The 16,753-nt window shown below is 42.0% G+C and overlaps 1 protein-coding gene across 4 annotated transcripts in view; it reads left to right on the top strand.

Moving 5' to 3' along the window:
- LOC145414592 (uncharacterized) overlaps positions 1–16,753 on the top strand; it is a 260,262-nt gene that overhangs the window by 16,041 nt on the left and 227,468 nt on the right. For 2 of the 4 annotated variants that reach the window (XM_080284117.1, XM_080284114.1), the window contains exons 3-4: positions 397–566; positions 7,153–7,242. In XM_080284117.1, the coding sequence (XP_080140243.1) occupies positions 397–566; positions 7,153–7,242 (260 nt within the window). The remainder of the gene's footprint in view (positions 1–396; positions 567–7,152; positions 7,243–16,753) is intronic. The other 2 variants (XM_080284118.1, XM_080284116.1) reach the window with 1 other exon arrangement.

Genomic DNA, 16,753 nt, shown 5'->3' with positions numbered 1-16,753 from the left:
TAATTGAACGAGGAGGGAATGTGTGATAATTTATATTCATGGTACTGTTATTGGTTGCTGGTGAGATGGGACACTCAGTTGTATTCATGCTTCAGACACTAGCAAGTCAACTTGCATTTGCAAGAAAGTATATGAAGTCCTGCCACTATCAGGGACAGTATTGCTGCATGTAAATATGTGAACAGTATACACAGTTTTATTAACATGATGAAGTAACTGTATGTCAACATAGTACACTTTCGTTTGAATGTAGAAGATTTATATGTAAAGTATTTTTTATATTGTGACACTATTCTCTCATGTCATCCGTTGCAAATACTAAGCACAGTCCCCTACAGTGTGAGCTTGATCACTAATCAGTTCTTCCTCGTTCGTTGACCGGGCACCTCCCTACAGGACTCCGATGACGAGGCAGCGCAGAACACAACCACCCCAGCAAGAGAGCGGTCAAGACTTTCCACAAGTTCTTCCCAACCTTCTGGTGGACCTTCCCAGCCTTCCAACCCCTCCCATGGCCAGGACTTGGACAAAATCCAGGTGGAAGGAAAGGAAAGCCAGAGATCCAGGTGTGTATTTGTTTGAATTTTGTGAAAGAGCCTTTGATAGGGGTGATGACAGTTAGGGTATACTGCCATTGGAGGGGGGGGGAATTGCACCAAGTACTTGTTGGTGGCCTTGTGGTGTTACATCTCTATACCACGCATCAACAGGTAAATTTACATGCATGCATGGCCAAGACCTTAAAAAATGCATGATTACTATTGAAAGTGTTTTCATCCTTTAGGACAGAGGAATGCTCCCAGATATTCTCTGTATTATGCTTACCATCCACTCAGTGTAGTGCTGCTCTTGGGTGACTGCCTTTTCCTCTGTTCCTTCTTTCCTTCATTCTTTCCTTTTCCTTCTGTCTATGGGTGACTCTACACTGAGTGACAAGCCAAATGGTTTCCTGTACACCAGGAAACCATGTACATGTACTATGCTGGATGGTAACCATATAACCAGACTGGCACCTGGTGGTTTAGTGGGTTACTAACCCCTAAATACTGCAATTCGATGGGGCTCGTCTGCCACTGGAACTGCTATTCGGAGGTGTTTTTTCGACTTTCACTGAGGGGAAAATCAATATGTTCTGGCAAAAGAGGAGGAATTTACACACCCGACAGTGCAATCGGCACCCCCCTTGGCCTAATGGTTACTGCACAATTGAAAAAAAAAAAAAAGTTACCCCCAAAATTTTTGAAAGCCCCCACAGTTTTGATAATGAATTATTTCTAATACTGAAATAGGTCATTGCAATATCATATGTCACACCAAGTCTGAGAAAGGTGTTTTGGGGTGTGGGGAGATTACAGGTAACTCGCACGGAACACGTGGGTTTCGTTCCTACCGTGCCGTGTTGGGTGCGAAATCGCTTATATTTAAGCTACTCCGTATTTTGCTCCCCAGACCCCCCAAATGTGTTGTTTTGCTGTTATCTGTCACTGGTAATCACTAGAAAGCACTTTAAGTGGTTAGAAGGTTTATTTAATGTTATAACTCACAAATACAGTACTCCAGAGCAAAACTTCAACACACAAATACTGTACGTAAACACAAGGAAACATTCCGACGCCGATCATAGGTAATCATATAAATCAGGTTAACTGGTACCAGTGCTTTAACTTACAAGTACTTACCAGAACAGTACATATTTAACTTAGAAATGCAGTACTGTGATATCGAATGATTTCAGTACATAATCTGTTAGGAATGGCTGGAAAAAAAAAATGTTATGAATACATTTTCACCTTTTTGATATATGTTTATGGTAGTTTCGAGTTATTTTTTACGTTATCGTTGTGCCCATGCTTGGAAAAGGGAGCGAAAGAGTTGAATTTTCAGTCCTAAATGAGAAAACTGCATGTCCTCCAAGGCTCGACTCTGCCACGGGAGAATAAAGTGAAGGGTCAATCCAATTAGCAATAAGGAAGTTGTGTCACAACTTCTAGCTCCCACACCACGAGAATGGCTAAAAATAGAATCGTAATGCAGTTTCAGAACTAACAATAAGTCTAATTATTACGAATACAGATACAAAGCAGAAATAAATACGTTTACAGACGGGGAAAACGTACTTCTTCCGTCATAACATGTTCATCTTTCTCTATCATTTTACGTTCATCTTTATCATTTTACCTTGTTATTTTCGCAATATATATTGCTGTCTCGTAAACAGGGTGGTTGAGTGTGTTTTGCATGGGAGGAAAAAGGTTGTATTTTCTGTCTGGGTCGAGATAATGGGTGTAACTGTGTGTGGTTAGGCATGGCCACGAGCGAAAAAATCGTACATCCACTCCTCACGATAGCAGGTGGCGAACTGACAGATGATACATGAGAGGGTGAAGTGACTGAAGTCAAGGTCAGTCTCATGTCCCAGATTTTCGTTCACTGCCCGAAAGTTTTCACAGTATTCTACAAGTTGCATTGCATCAAATGATCCAAACCATTACAGCAAACCTGAGCAAATAGGTAAAGATACCAAGACAAAAATGTATTTTTCTCTTATTATAAGTCTTTAATGAACAAACAAAAATGGCAATATTCCGATGCCGATCATGGGTAATCATATAAATCAGGTTAACTGGTTACAAGGCTTTATTTAATGCTTTAATTGCTTACTAGTACATACCAGAACAGTAAATATTTAACTTACAAATAAAGTACTGTAGAAAAGCAGTACAGTAAGAGTTTAACGAACAAACAAAAAAGGCAATATTCCGACGCCGATCATGGGTAATCATATAATTTGGGTTAACTGGTTACAAGGCCTTATTTAATTATTTAACTTTATTTAAGTGCTTACAAGTACAGTACATACGAGAACAGTAAATATTTAACTTACAAATACTGTACAGTACTGTGGAAAAAACGAACAAATAAAAAAGGCAATATTCTGACGCCTATCAGGTAAACTGGTTATAAGACTTTATTTCTTGCTTTAACGTTATTTAATAGTACTTTAAGTTGCAAATAAACTTACCAGAACAGTACAGTACTATGAATATTTAACTTACAAATACTGTGCTACTGTACTCGGGAATGTCTCACTCACTGAATAATTTCCCGCCTAGATTGTCACGTAATCAAAACAAACCGCGCGCCGCGGTGACGTTCGAGGATTTGATCTTTCAAAGGCCTCTCCTGCGTTAATTTGTAGTTTTCATAATGGTTTTTTAATCTTATGTTGTCTTACATGTATCCCAGCCCTTACCGTGTATAATTGCGAGCGCGTTCCGTGAGATCGTGTTCCGTGCGAGTTACCTGTATTTGCTTTTGGGGAGATTAAGTACCCCGTGGGGAGTAGGTTTGCAGGTACGGAGGTTGGATAAAACCATCTTTTCTCATCAAAGTAGAGCACTTTAGTTTGTTCTTGACCAACTACTATGAAAACAGTTATGTATGTACGTGTGGGAGATAAAATTCGAAGGGGGAGAAGGCCTACAACGAGTACATTGACCCTTGAGAGATCATTTACGGTAACAAGCAATTTGGTTAGTTGAAACAAACAAAATCTGTGTGATTTACCATATCAACCAGGCAAACAAGTATGTTTGCAGGTATGGGGAGATAATTCACGTATGGGGAGTAATAGATGTATCGAGGTGGAGGGGTGGTGGTGGGGGGCTGAGGCTGGGTGGTGGTGGAGGGAGGGGGCTGAGTGGTGATGGAGGGGCTGGGGCTCAGATGCCTGTGATTGCACATGTCTGCATGTATAGAATAGAATACAGAGAAGCATTTATTATGTTCAGGTACAGAAAAAAAAAAAAATTGAGGCAATACATATAAAGCACGTGTACATGTGTTGGGGGTGGGGGGAGTGGGGAGGGGAGGCATGGGGGGGAGGGCAAGCCAAGCTGTGTGCTTGCTATCACACGATGGTTTATTGGGGGGTAGGAGGGTAGTATGGGGCTGAAAGGGAGGGAGGGGGTATGGTAGATAGGGGTATACAAGATAGGGGGGGGAAGGTGGGTGGGGGCTGGAGGGGGATGGAATGGGCCTCGTGGTTGGGGGAGGGGTAAACTTCGACTAACAACATCCTATTAGGGCGTACAGAGGGATGGGAGGGTCTTCAGAGAGGGTTATTACATGATAGATGACAAAACATTCAGGCAATGGGTGAGCCGGGTGGGGGGGGTGACCCCCCTGCCCCCAGAGTGGCTGGATCACCCAACCCGAAGCCGGAGGGGTTAGTTCTCATTGGCTTGAAGGGATATACATTACAATTGGGATGGAGCAATGTGAAGGCAGTTTTTTACAAGGCGCGCTGTATTGATGTGATTCGGCTGAGAAGGAAAAGTGGTCAACACGTACATTGACGTGCTTTGGTATTTAGGGGTTAAGATGCACCAGCCGGATTGAGCCTGTGCAGGTTTATATGCAAGGGTTGGTTGGAGTTTATTGCTTACGTAATACCACTAAGGGATGAGTGGGCTGATCCCTCTCAGCATAAATGCCAGGGCCAACTTGCCTTGCCCCGGGCTCCTACGCTCCTCATGGGGCAACACAGGATTAGATGATGTATGTGTATGTACCGTATATGGAGGTACTCATCATCCACTCACTTGATGTGTTGCTTTGGGTGTCTGCCCTTTTCTATCTTCCATCCGTCCTCTTCCATCTTTCCTTCATTCTTTCCTCTTTCTTCAGCCTCCGGGTGACTTTACACTCCCTCTTCTTTCTTTCCTTCATTCTTTCCCCTTCCTTCTGCTTGTGGGTGACTCTAAACTGAGTAACAAGCCAACTAGTTTCCTGTACACCAGGAAACCATTTACCATGCAGGGTGGTTACCATATAACTGGATTATATCGCCTGGTGGTTTAGTGGGTAATTAAGGCGCTCTAATCGGATTGAGCCTGTGTAGGTTTATATCTAAGGGTGGTTGTGGTTTATTGCTCACATAATGTCACTCAGGGATGTGTGAGGCTGAACACCCTCAACTTAAATGTCAGGACCAACTTGCCTAGCCCCAGACTCGTACACTTCTCATGGGGCAGCACTGGATTATATGATGATGATACAGTAATCCCTCCAATATCTGATGTAATAGAGCCAAAGGCATGTCCGGACATTGGATTTGTCCGGAATATTGGGCCCCTGCCTCCTGGACTGGTACTTATGGACCTTAACCCAGCCCAACTTTGAAAGCCACCTAAATAACTCCCTACCAGACATGCATATCACCTATTTAAGACCTTGTTCACACCAATAATGGACATTAAGCATGAAATAAATGAAAAGGAACCAGAGAATGAGGAATTCGAGGTAAGTATGGAAAATATTTAGCAGTGTACAGGGTACTTACAGCACGTCTGTGGCTGCCGCCTCTAAGCCTCTGGCAATGGTGAAAATGCTCTTGAAGCATGTACAGTAATCCAGCATTGTGCTGCACTTAAATCTTTGCTCTGTGAGTTGTACAGTAATTGTTTAACACTGCACATTCTGTTCTTAATTCCGCCATGCCAGTTTCAGCTGCCGGTTTGCACAACACAGTAAATTCCCATGTGGTCTAGTGGCAAGGTATTGCCGTTTATTTACAGTTTATTCACAAAAACGAGCGCATGTGGAGTCCATTGCAATGAGCATCTACTCACGATGGTAGTTAGGCAGTAACTGGGGAGGAGGGAGGAAGGAAGGGGTGAAGGGGCCATGTGTAAACACAGCTGTTTGGTGCTGCGTGCCAATTTCAGATTATGGATGGGAAAAAATTCTGATTTGTTTTTTTGGGTGGGGGGGGGGATATTTTTATTTTTTTGGCCATTTTTGGGTTTTGAAGGCCCAGGCCCAAATTGTCTGGAAATTGGGGTGTCCAGAAATTGGGCATCTGGTTATTACATTGATTACTGTATATATATATTTTTTAAGTTAAACTGCTAACTAAAACTGGTACAAAATGAGAGGATTGATGATGACAGCTGGATGTAGAAGGTGAGAGGTGTGAACACTGAGTGTGGGGTCGCCAGTGGCAGACGAAAAAGACAGCGACATGGGATGAGGTCTTAGAGTTTGACCTCAGGGATGAGAGATTGAATAGAGAGGCTTCGAGAGATGTAGCAGTATGGAGAGCTGCCATTAGGTGACCAAGGCCAATGCATGCAAGTATATTGGAGCCTTTATGAACAAGTTGAAGCGACCCCCCCTGCTTATTGCATTCAGTCAAGATGAGTATAAACAAGGTTGATCACCTCAGTGTTGAGTCTTTGCATTCCTTGTAACTGCTACACCATTAAAAAAAAAAAAAAAATCCTAAAAATGAGTGCCAGTCTGCACTACAGTTTCGCCACTACTTACCTGTTAACACGTACAGTACTACACCTGATGAGCAGCGCAATGCGCCCTTTGAGGCTCTCACACCGTGAAAGCACTTAACCTGGATATGGCCTGAGTGTGAGAATTCAAGGATGAAAGTAGTGGATGTGAATTTCGAGGAATATTAATGTAATGTATAGAGTAGCGAAGACAAGAAGCAAAGAAATATGCAAGAGATGTTGAGCAAGGGTATTAGAAGAAAATGAGAATTTCACAGCAAGACATCAAGTAATTGAAGGCTTTAGGAAGTATCAAACATTTGTATTAATATCAGCTTTCCATTATGTGTGGGATTGTACCTGTAGTTAGCAGTTTAAATGGGATTTGATACCAGTAATAAATGAAAGCAGAGTTACTATGTATGAGTGTGTGGTGGGGGGGGGGGGATAGCTCCTTGCATTAATATTCAGCAGTGGTGGCAGGCCACCGTATAAATGTTGGGTTCTGTCAGAATTTCAGTTTTGATTGGTGAGAAAGCAATGTTATTCCAGTATTTGGATCTCATTACTGAGGAGTTTGATAGCTCCTTGGTATTATTTACTAATGAATTTGGTCCTTTAGAGGGTTTGAGCCAGGTTGATTAACACATGTATTGCTGTAGTATAGTAATGTTACAGTTGTCATGAGTGAGATAACTGTCTGGAGAAAAATATAGTGAGATTGACATAAAACATATGTTGCACCTCCTTGAAGAAAGAAGAGAGAACCTGTATTTTTTACACATTCCAACCTCCTCCCTCCCCCCACCCCCATCCCCCCAAATGCCTAAAATTGTCAGTGTTCTTTTCTTCCTTAACACCACAGCCTTCAGGAACGATTGTTAGGCTTGGCCAGTGGTGGAGGCTCACGCTCAGGCCCAGATGATCGGGGGGGACTCAGGGATCGAAGAGACAGGTAAACAGAAATGTACTTTGTAATTTTATGATGTCTGTATTGCACATTCAGATAGTTTTGCAGTAATGGTAGTGGTACTACCGTACGATGGGGTAACATCGGTAAATAAAAAAAAAATATCTTAATTTTTTGGGTTGCCTTCACTACAAATTAAACATCTCTATGGTAGGAATGACATTTATGGAAATATAGACACTATATTTTAAAGTTGTTCACCCCAGAACTTATAGAATTAATGTTAATTTTGGGCAGTATTTGAAGAACCCTTCTGATATTACCCTGCGGATGGGGTGATAGAGTCATGTTGATTTTTTTTTTTTTTAATGCATAAAATTGGGTACAAAACAGCATATGAGGAGTTTTGGGTACAAGAGACAAATATGCCAGGTTTCCCATTTTTGTTTTGTGATGGATTCACAAACTTCAGTTCCCACTCTATCCGGGCAGTGAGGCAGGAAATGTAGATTTGCCATTGCTCCACTAGATATTCCCACTATTCTGAGGCTGCTTTGTCTATTGTGCATCAGTGGATATTTGTGTCTGAACAAGAATATACAACAGGCAAATCTACTCTCCATGACCGGGTGCGGTATCCAACCAGTGAGCCGTATGTTATCTTCACCCACCTTATGAGCCAATGAGCGCCCGTTTTGCCCTCCCTGCCAGCCTCAGTTACGTACCTTTTCTACCTCTGACTGAAACTCTGTCATTTTGGTGTTATTTACTTTTGTTTTGTGCAGTATTTTGTAGTCAAAACTGTGCAGAAATGTGTGGTGATGATGGTAAAAATGTCCCTGGACCTTCTGGGCAGTCATAAGCATGCACGTAACGTGGAACAGTGGAATATGAACATTGTAAAGAGGAAGCGTAACAGTGGTGAGGAGTATGTGTCTTGACGATATAAGCTTATTGTTCTTTCCAGGAAAGTTGGTGAAAAAATGCAAGTGTTTCTACTTTGACAAAGTACGAAGTGATAAAGTGGAAGCTATTATAAAGGCATTTGGAGATCAGTAGGAGGGGCCAGTTGATGTGGATGATGACCTCCTCGATTATTAATTAAGACAGTAACCCCCATCTCATCAGATAAGCAAAGAAGTGTGCTTGGGAAGGAATGTAGCAATTTTTATGCCATGTATTTTCATTGCTGATATTGTACCTGTCTTTTCTGATGCTTTTTTGGGGGGACTTTCTTTTGCACGAGAATGATACCTTTTCGGGTTTTACCAGGGCTATGCGGGCTCATTATTAATGACACTTTAGTGAAACCTTGTATAATCTAGACATATGTCCATAGTAACCCACAAAGGTTCATGAATATAGGTTTAAAAGTGTGGTTGCTGCATATTCTTAAATGTTGCCAAACTTTAAATGGTCATATCTCAAAACTTGATTTTGGCATATTCGCCCCTTGTATTCCAGACTCCTCATATTAACATTCTTAGGAACCCTAGCAAAGCACACAGTTTCAAGTACTACATGTGGTCTTTGAAGTAAATAATGTCTGAAACTTGTTGGGAAGAAAAAAAAAAATAGTAGTCCATTTGACAAACTTCAGAAAGCTATTCTTTAGGCATGACAACGGGAAAATGCAATGGGTACAAGTGATTTTTAAGCATAGTAAAGAGGCTGTACCATATGTCTTGTACCATATATCACTTACTGTTAATTTGTAAATACAGTAAGAAATACACTGGTCAGAAACTTCTCAGCTTCAGTATTGTAAATCATGCTTTTCCATGAACACTAGATACTTTCCATAACCATAATCAGAAGGTGAATTGGCAGTAAAAATCACTTTGCTCTCTCTCTCTCTCTCTCTCTCTCTCTCTCTCTCTCCCTGCTGAGTTACCAGTGACTCAGTTGTTCTTTAATAACACTTTCCCACTCATGCCAAAAGGATTCTCACAATACAGTTTTTGTCAGTGGAGTAGTGGTCTTCTGACTCTTGACTCTTTAAATGTAAGAGGCCATCCTCTTTACCTATATCTGTAATTCTGTATTATTTCACCATGTACAGTAATTGTCATCTTCAGAATTCACCCTATGTAATGTGTAGGCCTCTGGTGCTTGCTGTGGTTGAATACTGTCAGCACATAGTCAGTCCCCGCTATTTGTGGGAGTGCTACTCGTGGGTTTGCATATTTGTCGATTTTAGGGGAAATTATTTCGAAAAGGCAGAGGAAGATATTTTTGTATCTTCCCACAGCATCAGCTGTTCCTAGTGGTTCAGAAGTGTTTTTTTTTTTTTTTTTTTTTCCCATGAGGAACTCCGTCCTTTAAAGTTAAACTTTTCAGTTACCTTGTAGAGCTATGTGCTGTCCAGCGTAGGGCATCAGCACTTTACAGCACTCGATATTTCACAACACAAATCTACCGTTTTTTTCTTGCAATGATAGCGTACTTGTGATTGGCTCCGAGGGTAGCATCCCTTATCTGCCTATGTGCCTTCTTTCTCCCTGTCGTATTGGCTGTTCAAAGAGGGGACCAAATCATATGCCAGTGTGATGAATTACCATATCGGCGGTCATTTACCAAATCAGCACAACATCGGCACTTTTAATTGGAAAATATTTTTTATCACATATAGGTTTATTCACACCTATTTATCTTAAATCCGATAAAACAAATTATGCTTAATATATCTGTTAATTAAAAAATCAAGGTTCAGAGCTAGAACGCGCAAAAGTTATCAGATCTTTCCCCTTCATTTCTTCAGCATGCCTTGACAGACTTCTGTTTTGCATAATCCATCCATCCATCATCCAGTCCTATGTTGCCCCATGAGGAGCGTAGGAGCCCGGGGCTTAGCAAGTTGGTCCTGACAATTAAGATGAGAGTGACCAGCCTCACACATCCCTGAGTGGCATTATATGAGCAATAAACCCCAAACCATCCCTTGGATATAAACCTGCACCGATTCAATCCTATTGGAATGCCGTAAGCCACCAGGCACCATAATTTGTTTGTATGGTTAACACCCAGTGTAGGAAAAGGTTTCCTGGTGTATAGGAAACCATTTGGCCTGTCACTCAGTGTAGAGTCACCTATAAGCAGAAGGAAAAGGAAAGAAAGACAGACAGAAGAGGGAGTGTAAAATCACCCACACGCAAGAGGAAGAGGAAAGAATGAAGGAAAGAAAGACAGAAGAAGGAAGGAAGGAAGGAAAAGAGGAAAGGGCAGACATCCTAATTAGCACTACATCGAGTAAGTGGATGGTGGGCGCACCCACTCCCTGATTTATAGTATAAGTAGTTGTATTTGCCTTGTAAATCAATATTTATACAAAGCAAAAGTCTGTCACGGCAAGTTGTCGAGGTAGAGGCAAAACTCTTCCACTGACTTTGGGAAATTTCCGCTCTGAATCCTGATTTTTTTTATAAGTAGTTAATTTAAACACAAATTTTTGATCAGATTTCATATAATTAGATGTGTGTGAGCCTATATGGAGATAAAAGTTATAATATTTTCCAATTAAAGGTGCCTATTCGGTAACTGACCGTCAAATCGGAATTTCGTCACAACCATAATATGCCATCATGCTCATTCTCTCTCAGTTCATCTCACGGGTTGTGCATCTTTGTTTGTTCTGCTTGTCATTGTGGTTCCATTAATCTACTCCTTTCTTTATCCCTGTGAAAAATGGGTCATAAGTGTGCTGCTCAGGATGCATATGCCGCTAGGGAGCTAAGCAGCAGAAGAAGTGATGTCACCTGAAGATAATGTGAATTGCTGAATATGGTGTGAGAGAGGCAGTCGTTTGTAACTGTTGGGTGGTTCTGGTCGTTTTGGCTGTAACGTCCAAACAGCCTAATCAACATGCAGCCTAAATTGTATGCTGCTTCTATAACAAAACTTCATCAACTTGACATTGTTGAAGTTAGTTAGGCTAGGTTGGGTTGAGTTAGGTTACAGCCTAAATGACTTACAGCTGAAATGACCCAGACCCCTGTTGGGTGCCATTTTGGTGTAAACAAGAGCACGGTGTGTTACATCATTGTAACATTGGACCTGGAAGAGTGGCGTTTTCGTCATGGGTCTACCCCCCAGAGACTCGAAGGAAGAGGAGGACAGCATGGGGGCCAAACCACCACATACCTCCATGGACCCTCATGGGGCCTGAGAACCTGGGAGTGGCTTCGGTCTCCCGGGCAAGTACCATACCTCTCAGCACAACATGTACAAGAGCACCGTTTTTTCTGCACCAAGAAATGACTCCCCAGCGATCATTTCTCGACGACTTCATCTAGCCGGGGATACATATGTCCAGTGCTAAAAACCTATCACGTCGAGCCGACAGACAAAGGGTTCAGTTCAATGCAATTCCTGCAAGAACTGGACCACACCTGCACAGCACTTGCATCCAGAAAACATTACACAAACACCTGGACCTCCTCCCTATGCTCCTTCCCCCCACCCACTAACCCCGCCACCAACCCTACTTCTACTTCCTCCACACCTCATCAGCCAAACCCACCGATCCTACCTACACCATCCAATCCCCCAACCCCTCCCATTCCACCCCATTCTAATTCATCCCAAATCACACATAACAGTCGATAACACATACATTCCCCCCCCCCAATCGTCCCCCACAGTACAACACAATTACTCTTCACAGATACACCACATCACAAACATACCCAACATCATCCTGGGTGGTGATTTCAACGCCAAGTCGTCGTCCTGGCATGTCAACAACCCTGACACAGACAGAGGGCTGGTACTACAATCCCAGACAGATCATCTTTTCATACTGAATAATCTACATCAACATACCCATATCCCACACCAAGCACTCTTCCTCTCATCATCCCCAGATATCACCTTCTGTTCCGTTAACCTCACCCCCACAACATCCTGGAGAATGGTCAAAACCCTTGGATCTGATCACTTCCCAATTATCATCACAACAAAAACCAGAATCACCCAAGCTGGCCACAGACACACATACACTAATTATAAGAGCCAACTGGGAGGCCTTCACAACTGAAACCGAACAACTTTTTGAAACATTAAATAGTACACCCATCACAAACATCAACACTGCTGTGCACATTTTCAGTACAATTTAACAAAATGCAGACAAAAGACACATCCCTAGAGGCAACAGGAAGAGAGACAACCCCAACTTCACACCAGAAATTAAAAGTCTCATCAGACAACAGGATACACCACGACACTCCCCAACACCCCATACACAAGACACCGTACAACAAATACAAGAACTCAACACTCAAATAAACAATAAAATATCAGAATAGCAAACACTAAACTGGAAAAAGTATCTCCAGACACTTGACCACCAAACAAACATCAGCAAACTCTACAAAACACTAAACAGCAACACTACATAATCACACACTGTCGTCACAACAACAGACACCGTACCTTCAAACAAACAACAAGCAGACTTCTCATCAATCACTTTTCACATGTTAGCCATCTAAACCCCCATCGTGACGACTGACGTATCATCCGATGTAAGAGACAGTTCCCCACAGACCCAGACTACGCACCTGTCTGTTACAACCAGACAAAGCACATCATCAGCATCCTTAAGCACTCATCTGCCTGTGAACCAGACAATATAAGCAACATTCACCTTAAACACCTTAGACCACAAGGCATACAAGCACTCACCGACATATCATACTACAGCTACTCACACAACACAATACCCAACATCTGGAAGCATGGCATTATCATCACTATTCCTAAACCCAACAAAGACCCCACGTTACCTTCCTCACACCGCCCCACCACACTACTCTGCGCCCCCTCTAAAGTCATTGAATGACTGGTACTACAACTAGTTACACCTCACACCCCCCTAGCCTTATCACAACATGGCTTTAGGCCACTGCACTCCACAAACACCCTTCTTACAGACCTTACATAGAGAGTTTTCGATGGCATGAATTCAGCTAGGCCACCACACAGAACACTTCTAGTCACGCTAGACATTAGCAAAGCTTTTGATGCCATCCCCCGCCACAACCTCACAAACAAAATACTCAACACAAACATGCACAATAACACAAAATGATGGCTAGCAAACTACTTAGCAGGCAGATGTGCACATGTAATATTTGCCGGTCAGTCTTTGAACATCAGACACTTCACAAATGGCGTGCCACAAGGATATGTTTTGTACCCTACACTCTTTACCCTATACATGCACGACATACCCACACCCCACACACCACAAATACACATAGCTTCCCATGCAGATGATATAACACTCACATGTACTCACCAAAATGCAAACACAGCTGCACACATCCTCCAACCTTACCTCAACACACCAAACGAATGGTTCACCACAAACAGGCTCAAAATAGCCCCGGGCAAATCCACAGTGACCCTTCTCACAAACTGGACAGCAGAACACAGTCACATTCCACACCTCAACATAACACTCCCCTATCACACACACACACACACACACACACACACACACACACACACACACACACACACACACACACACAAAATCCTTGTTGTAACATACAATACATTAATGTCTTGCAAACAACACATCACAAACATTAAAATAAAATAACACCAAGACTCAAGAAAGAAACTACCACCACCACAGTATACAAACAATATATACGTTCAGTGATGAATTATGCAAGCCCTGCTTGGGCTCCTAACCTCACTAAAACACACTACAACAATCTTCAGATCATACAGAACAAGGCCCTAAAAATAATCACAGGCTGCACAGGTACTACACCCACAGACCACCTACATCAAGAAACCAAAGTCCTCAAAGTCAAGGATCACATAGACATGAGAGGCACCCAAATTCTCGCTGCAGCCTCCACAAACCCACAACATCCACTACGCTACATGGCAACACACCCACACACACCAAGGAACATCAAAACAACACCCAGCACACGATATCATACACATATACTGTCATCTCTCCCTCCTCGCCTGCCTCAGACCAGCTTCCAGAAGCATATCCATACTCAAATAACTCGCTGCTCCATTCAGTCACATAAAGACAAGACACAGCTGCATGCATGGCCTCCTGATATCCACCCCTCCGAATCCTATCTCCCTCGTGAGGACAGGGTCCACCTGGCCAGGCTGAGATGTGGGCATCATCCAGCCCTCTTAAGTTACGAGAAGAGGCTGGACGACTCCGTCGCTGATGCATGTCCAGAATGCAACACAGCACCCCACACTATTAACTCGCTGCGTGCCAGTGCCGTTTTAAAATAGTCTGACATAATTCCGTGGCCAGTGCCAGTGCCGTTTTAAAACGGTTTAAAATAAAAAATTTCATTGTGACCGCATTTTTCAAGATTCGCTAGGTAAAAATTGGCAGGCATGTAAGGTAACTGTTCCTCTGCCATCCCTCAGGCTGTCAAGGCCATACACTCACTCTTTCCTCCCCTCATGCTCGCTTTGCCTCACTCTGCCTGTGTGCCTCACCCAGTGCTGTACATAGTGAAGGCATTTTGTAGATATTTTCATGCAAGTGGTAAATATTTTCTTGTAAGTGCAAGGACCACATAGTGAAGTCAAGTTGTAAGTACGTTCTTGTAAGTGCTAGGACTGTACATAATGAAGTCAGGTTGTACCTATCTTCAAGTAAATGTAAGATAATGCATTCACAGTGAGAAAGACATGCAAATTGTGATAGATGCTGAAGTAATAAGTAATCAGAAAAGTGTACTTAACATTGCTATACCTTCCCAGCATAAATACCTGAGTATACCTTACATAGAAAACGGCTTTTTCTCACGTACGTGGAGAGCGTGGGAGAGCGGCTATACCTGTACACGAATATGCAGGACTCAATAAAACTCATTTCCGAGCCTCGGTGAGCATTTTGATGGTGAAATTCGTTGTTTCCACATCAAAATCTATCATATTAGGAAAAAAAAAAAAAAAAAAAAAAAAAGGCCGGCACTGGGGTGACCCATTGGGCTAAAAATAGCCGGCATGCGGCGGGTTAAGCACAGTATGGAAGACTGCATTGCACACAATCACCTATGCCAACAGCACAACATACACTCCTTGAGAGCTCTGTGGGAAAGCCCAGTCTCGGCCATGGCCTTCCTTATGGACTCGGGGCTCTTCGACCAGACTGCTTAGGGAACAACTGCTACTACTACATCATTGTATGGGTGAGTACAGTACGCTATACGCAGAAAGGCTTATCGTCATCCTGTACTGTCTTTTTAGAAAGCATTGATGTGCCTTTAAATGCATTTACAGGTCTCATAGTGGATCTGTAGGTAATAGGAATAGCTAAAACATTAAAATCAGTGGCATTGTGGTAAATTTGGGATATTTGCGGAATTCAGTATTCGCGATGTGTATCGCTATATAACCCCTGTGAATATTGGGACCTGACTACAGTATAGTCCATTTAATTTAACTACAGGTCTGTGGTCAGTGTACAGTTTTCACTTTCTGTTGTCCCTTTTTATCCTCTGTGTTGCTGGTTTCATCCCCATCTACTTGGATTTGGACCACAGAGACTGCTGCCGAAACATGCAATTTTTCATCAGACTCCATTGTTAGTTCATTGATTGCCAGATCATCTTCAACATAACTTTGTTGCCTCATTATGTATACAGTTTATAAATTATTAATAATCATTCATCAACACTTAATTTATCTCTTGCTAACAGAAATATATTATTTAAGCTGGTGCAGGTATTAACCCACCAGATATGCCTATATTACCTAATCTTGGTGGTGAAAGGCAAATTGGTCTGTATATTACCAGTTATCATCTAACTGTTTATGAATAAAAGTTACTTTATAGAATCCGTAGTATGCATTGGGTATATACTCAGGTTTGATAAAAGTGGGCTTTCTGGGTACCACGCACAAACTTATATCTCTGTATAACTGTGTCTTTGGAATGTCTCATTTTTCTTTTTGTCAGATTAAACCTGTCATCTTAAGGAGCACAGTCAGTATTACGAAAAAAGATTTGGTAAGTTTTTTTTTTTTTCTGGAAAAGAAAAAGAGAGAGAAAGAAATGCCGATATTACCCCACCAATACGCTAATACCCCACCACATGGTATGTGGAGGCAATAAATGTGTGACTCATTCATCTGCTCCTTTCTGCAGTTTAGGACTGTAATTTAAGAGAATCTTTTGCAGGCATAGCCTGAGCTTGATTTGTTAATTCTGGATTCAAGCTCACTGGTAAACCAGTGTTTTGGTACATTAGTAGATGTCAGTTTTTTTTAGGGTATTCTTTCCATCCCCAGGTAAGGAGTGTCTGATGGCCATGATTGGATTTTTTTTTTTTAACCTACTTCTTTGTGTCGAGATTTGCTATTTTTCGTTGGTGCTGAATACAAAAACTGTAGTTTCTTTAACTTTTTAAATCCATTGCTCAGACATGATGTAGCATTTTTTAGTCAGTTTTTAATGGTATCTTGTTTTGGACTTTGATATTGCTGAGTAGTAGAATTTGTAATACAATACAGTAGTTTTTTTTTTTTTTTTTAAATACGCAGTTAAGCTTTG

This window comes from Coenobita brevimanus, chromosome 100 (genome assembly GCF_032717465.1).
Source record: "Coenobita brevimanus isolate Jiangsu-jjx chromosome 100, ASM3271746v2, whole genome shotgun sequence".
Classification (NCBI taxonomy): Eukaryota; Metazoa; Arthropoda; class Malacostraca; order Decapoda; family Coenobitidae; genus Coenobita; species Coenobita brevimanus.
The sequence above is the reverse complement of the archived record's forward strand: the minus strand, read 5'-3'. Positions and strand labels throughout refer to the sequence as shown.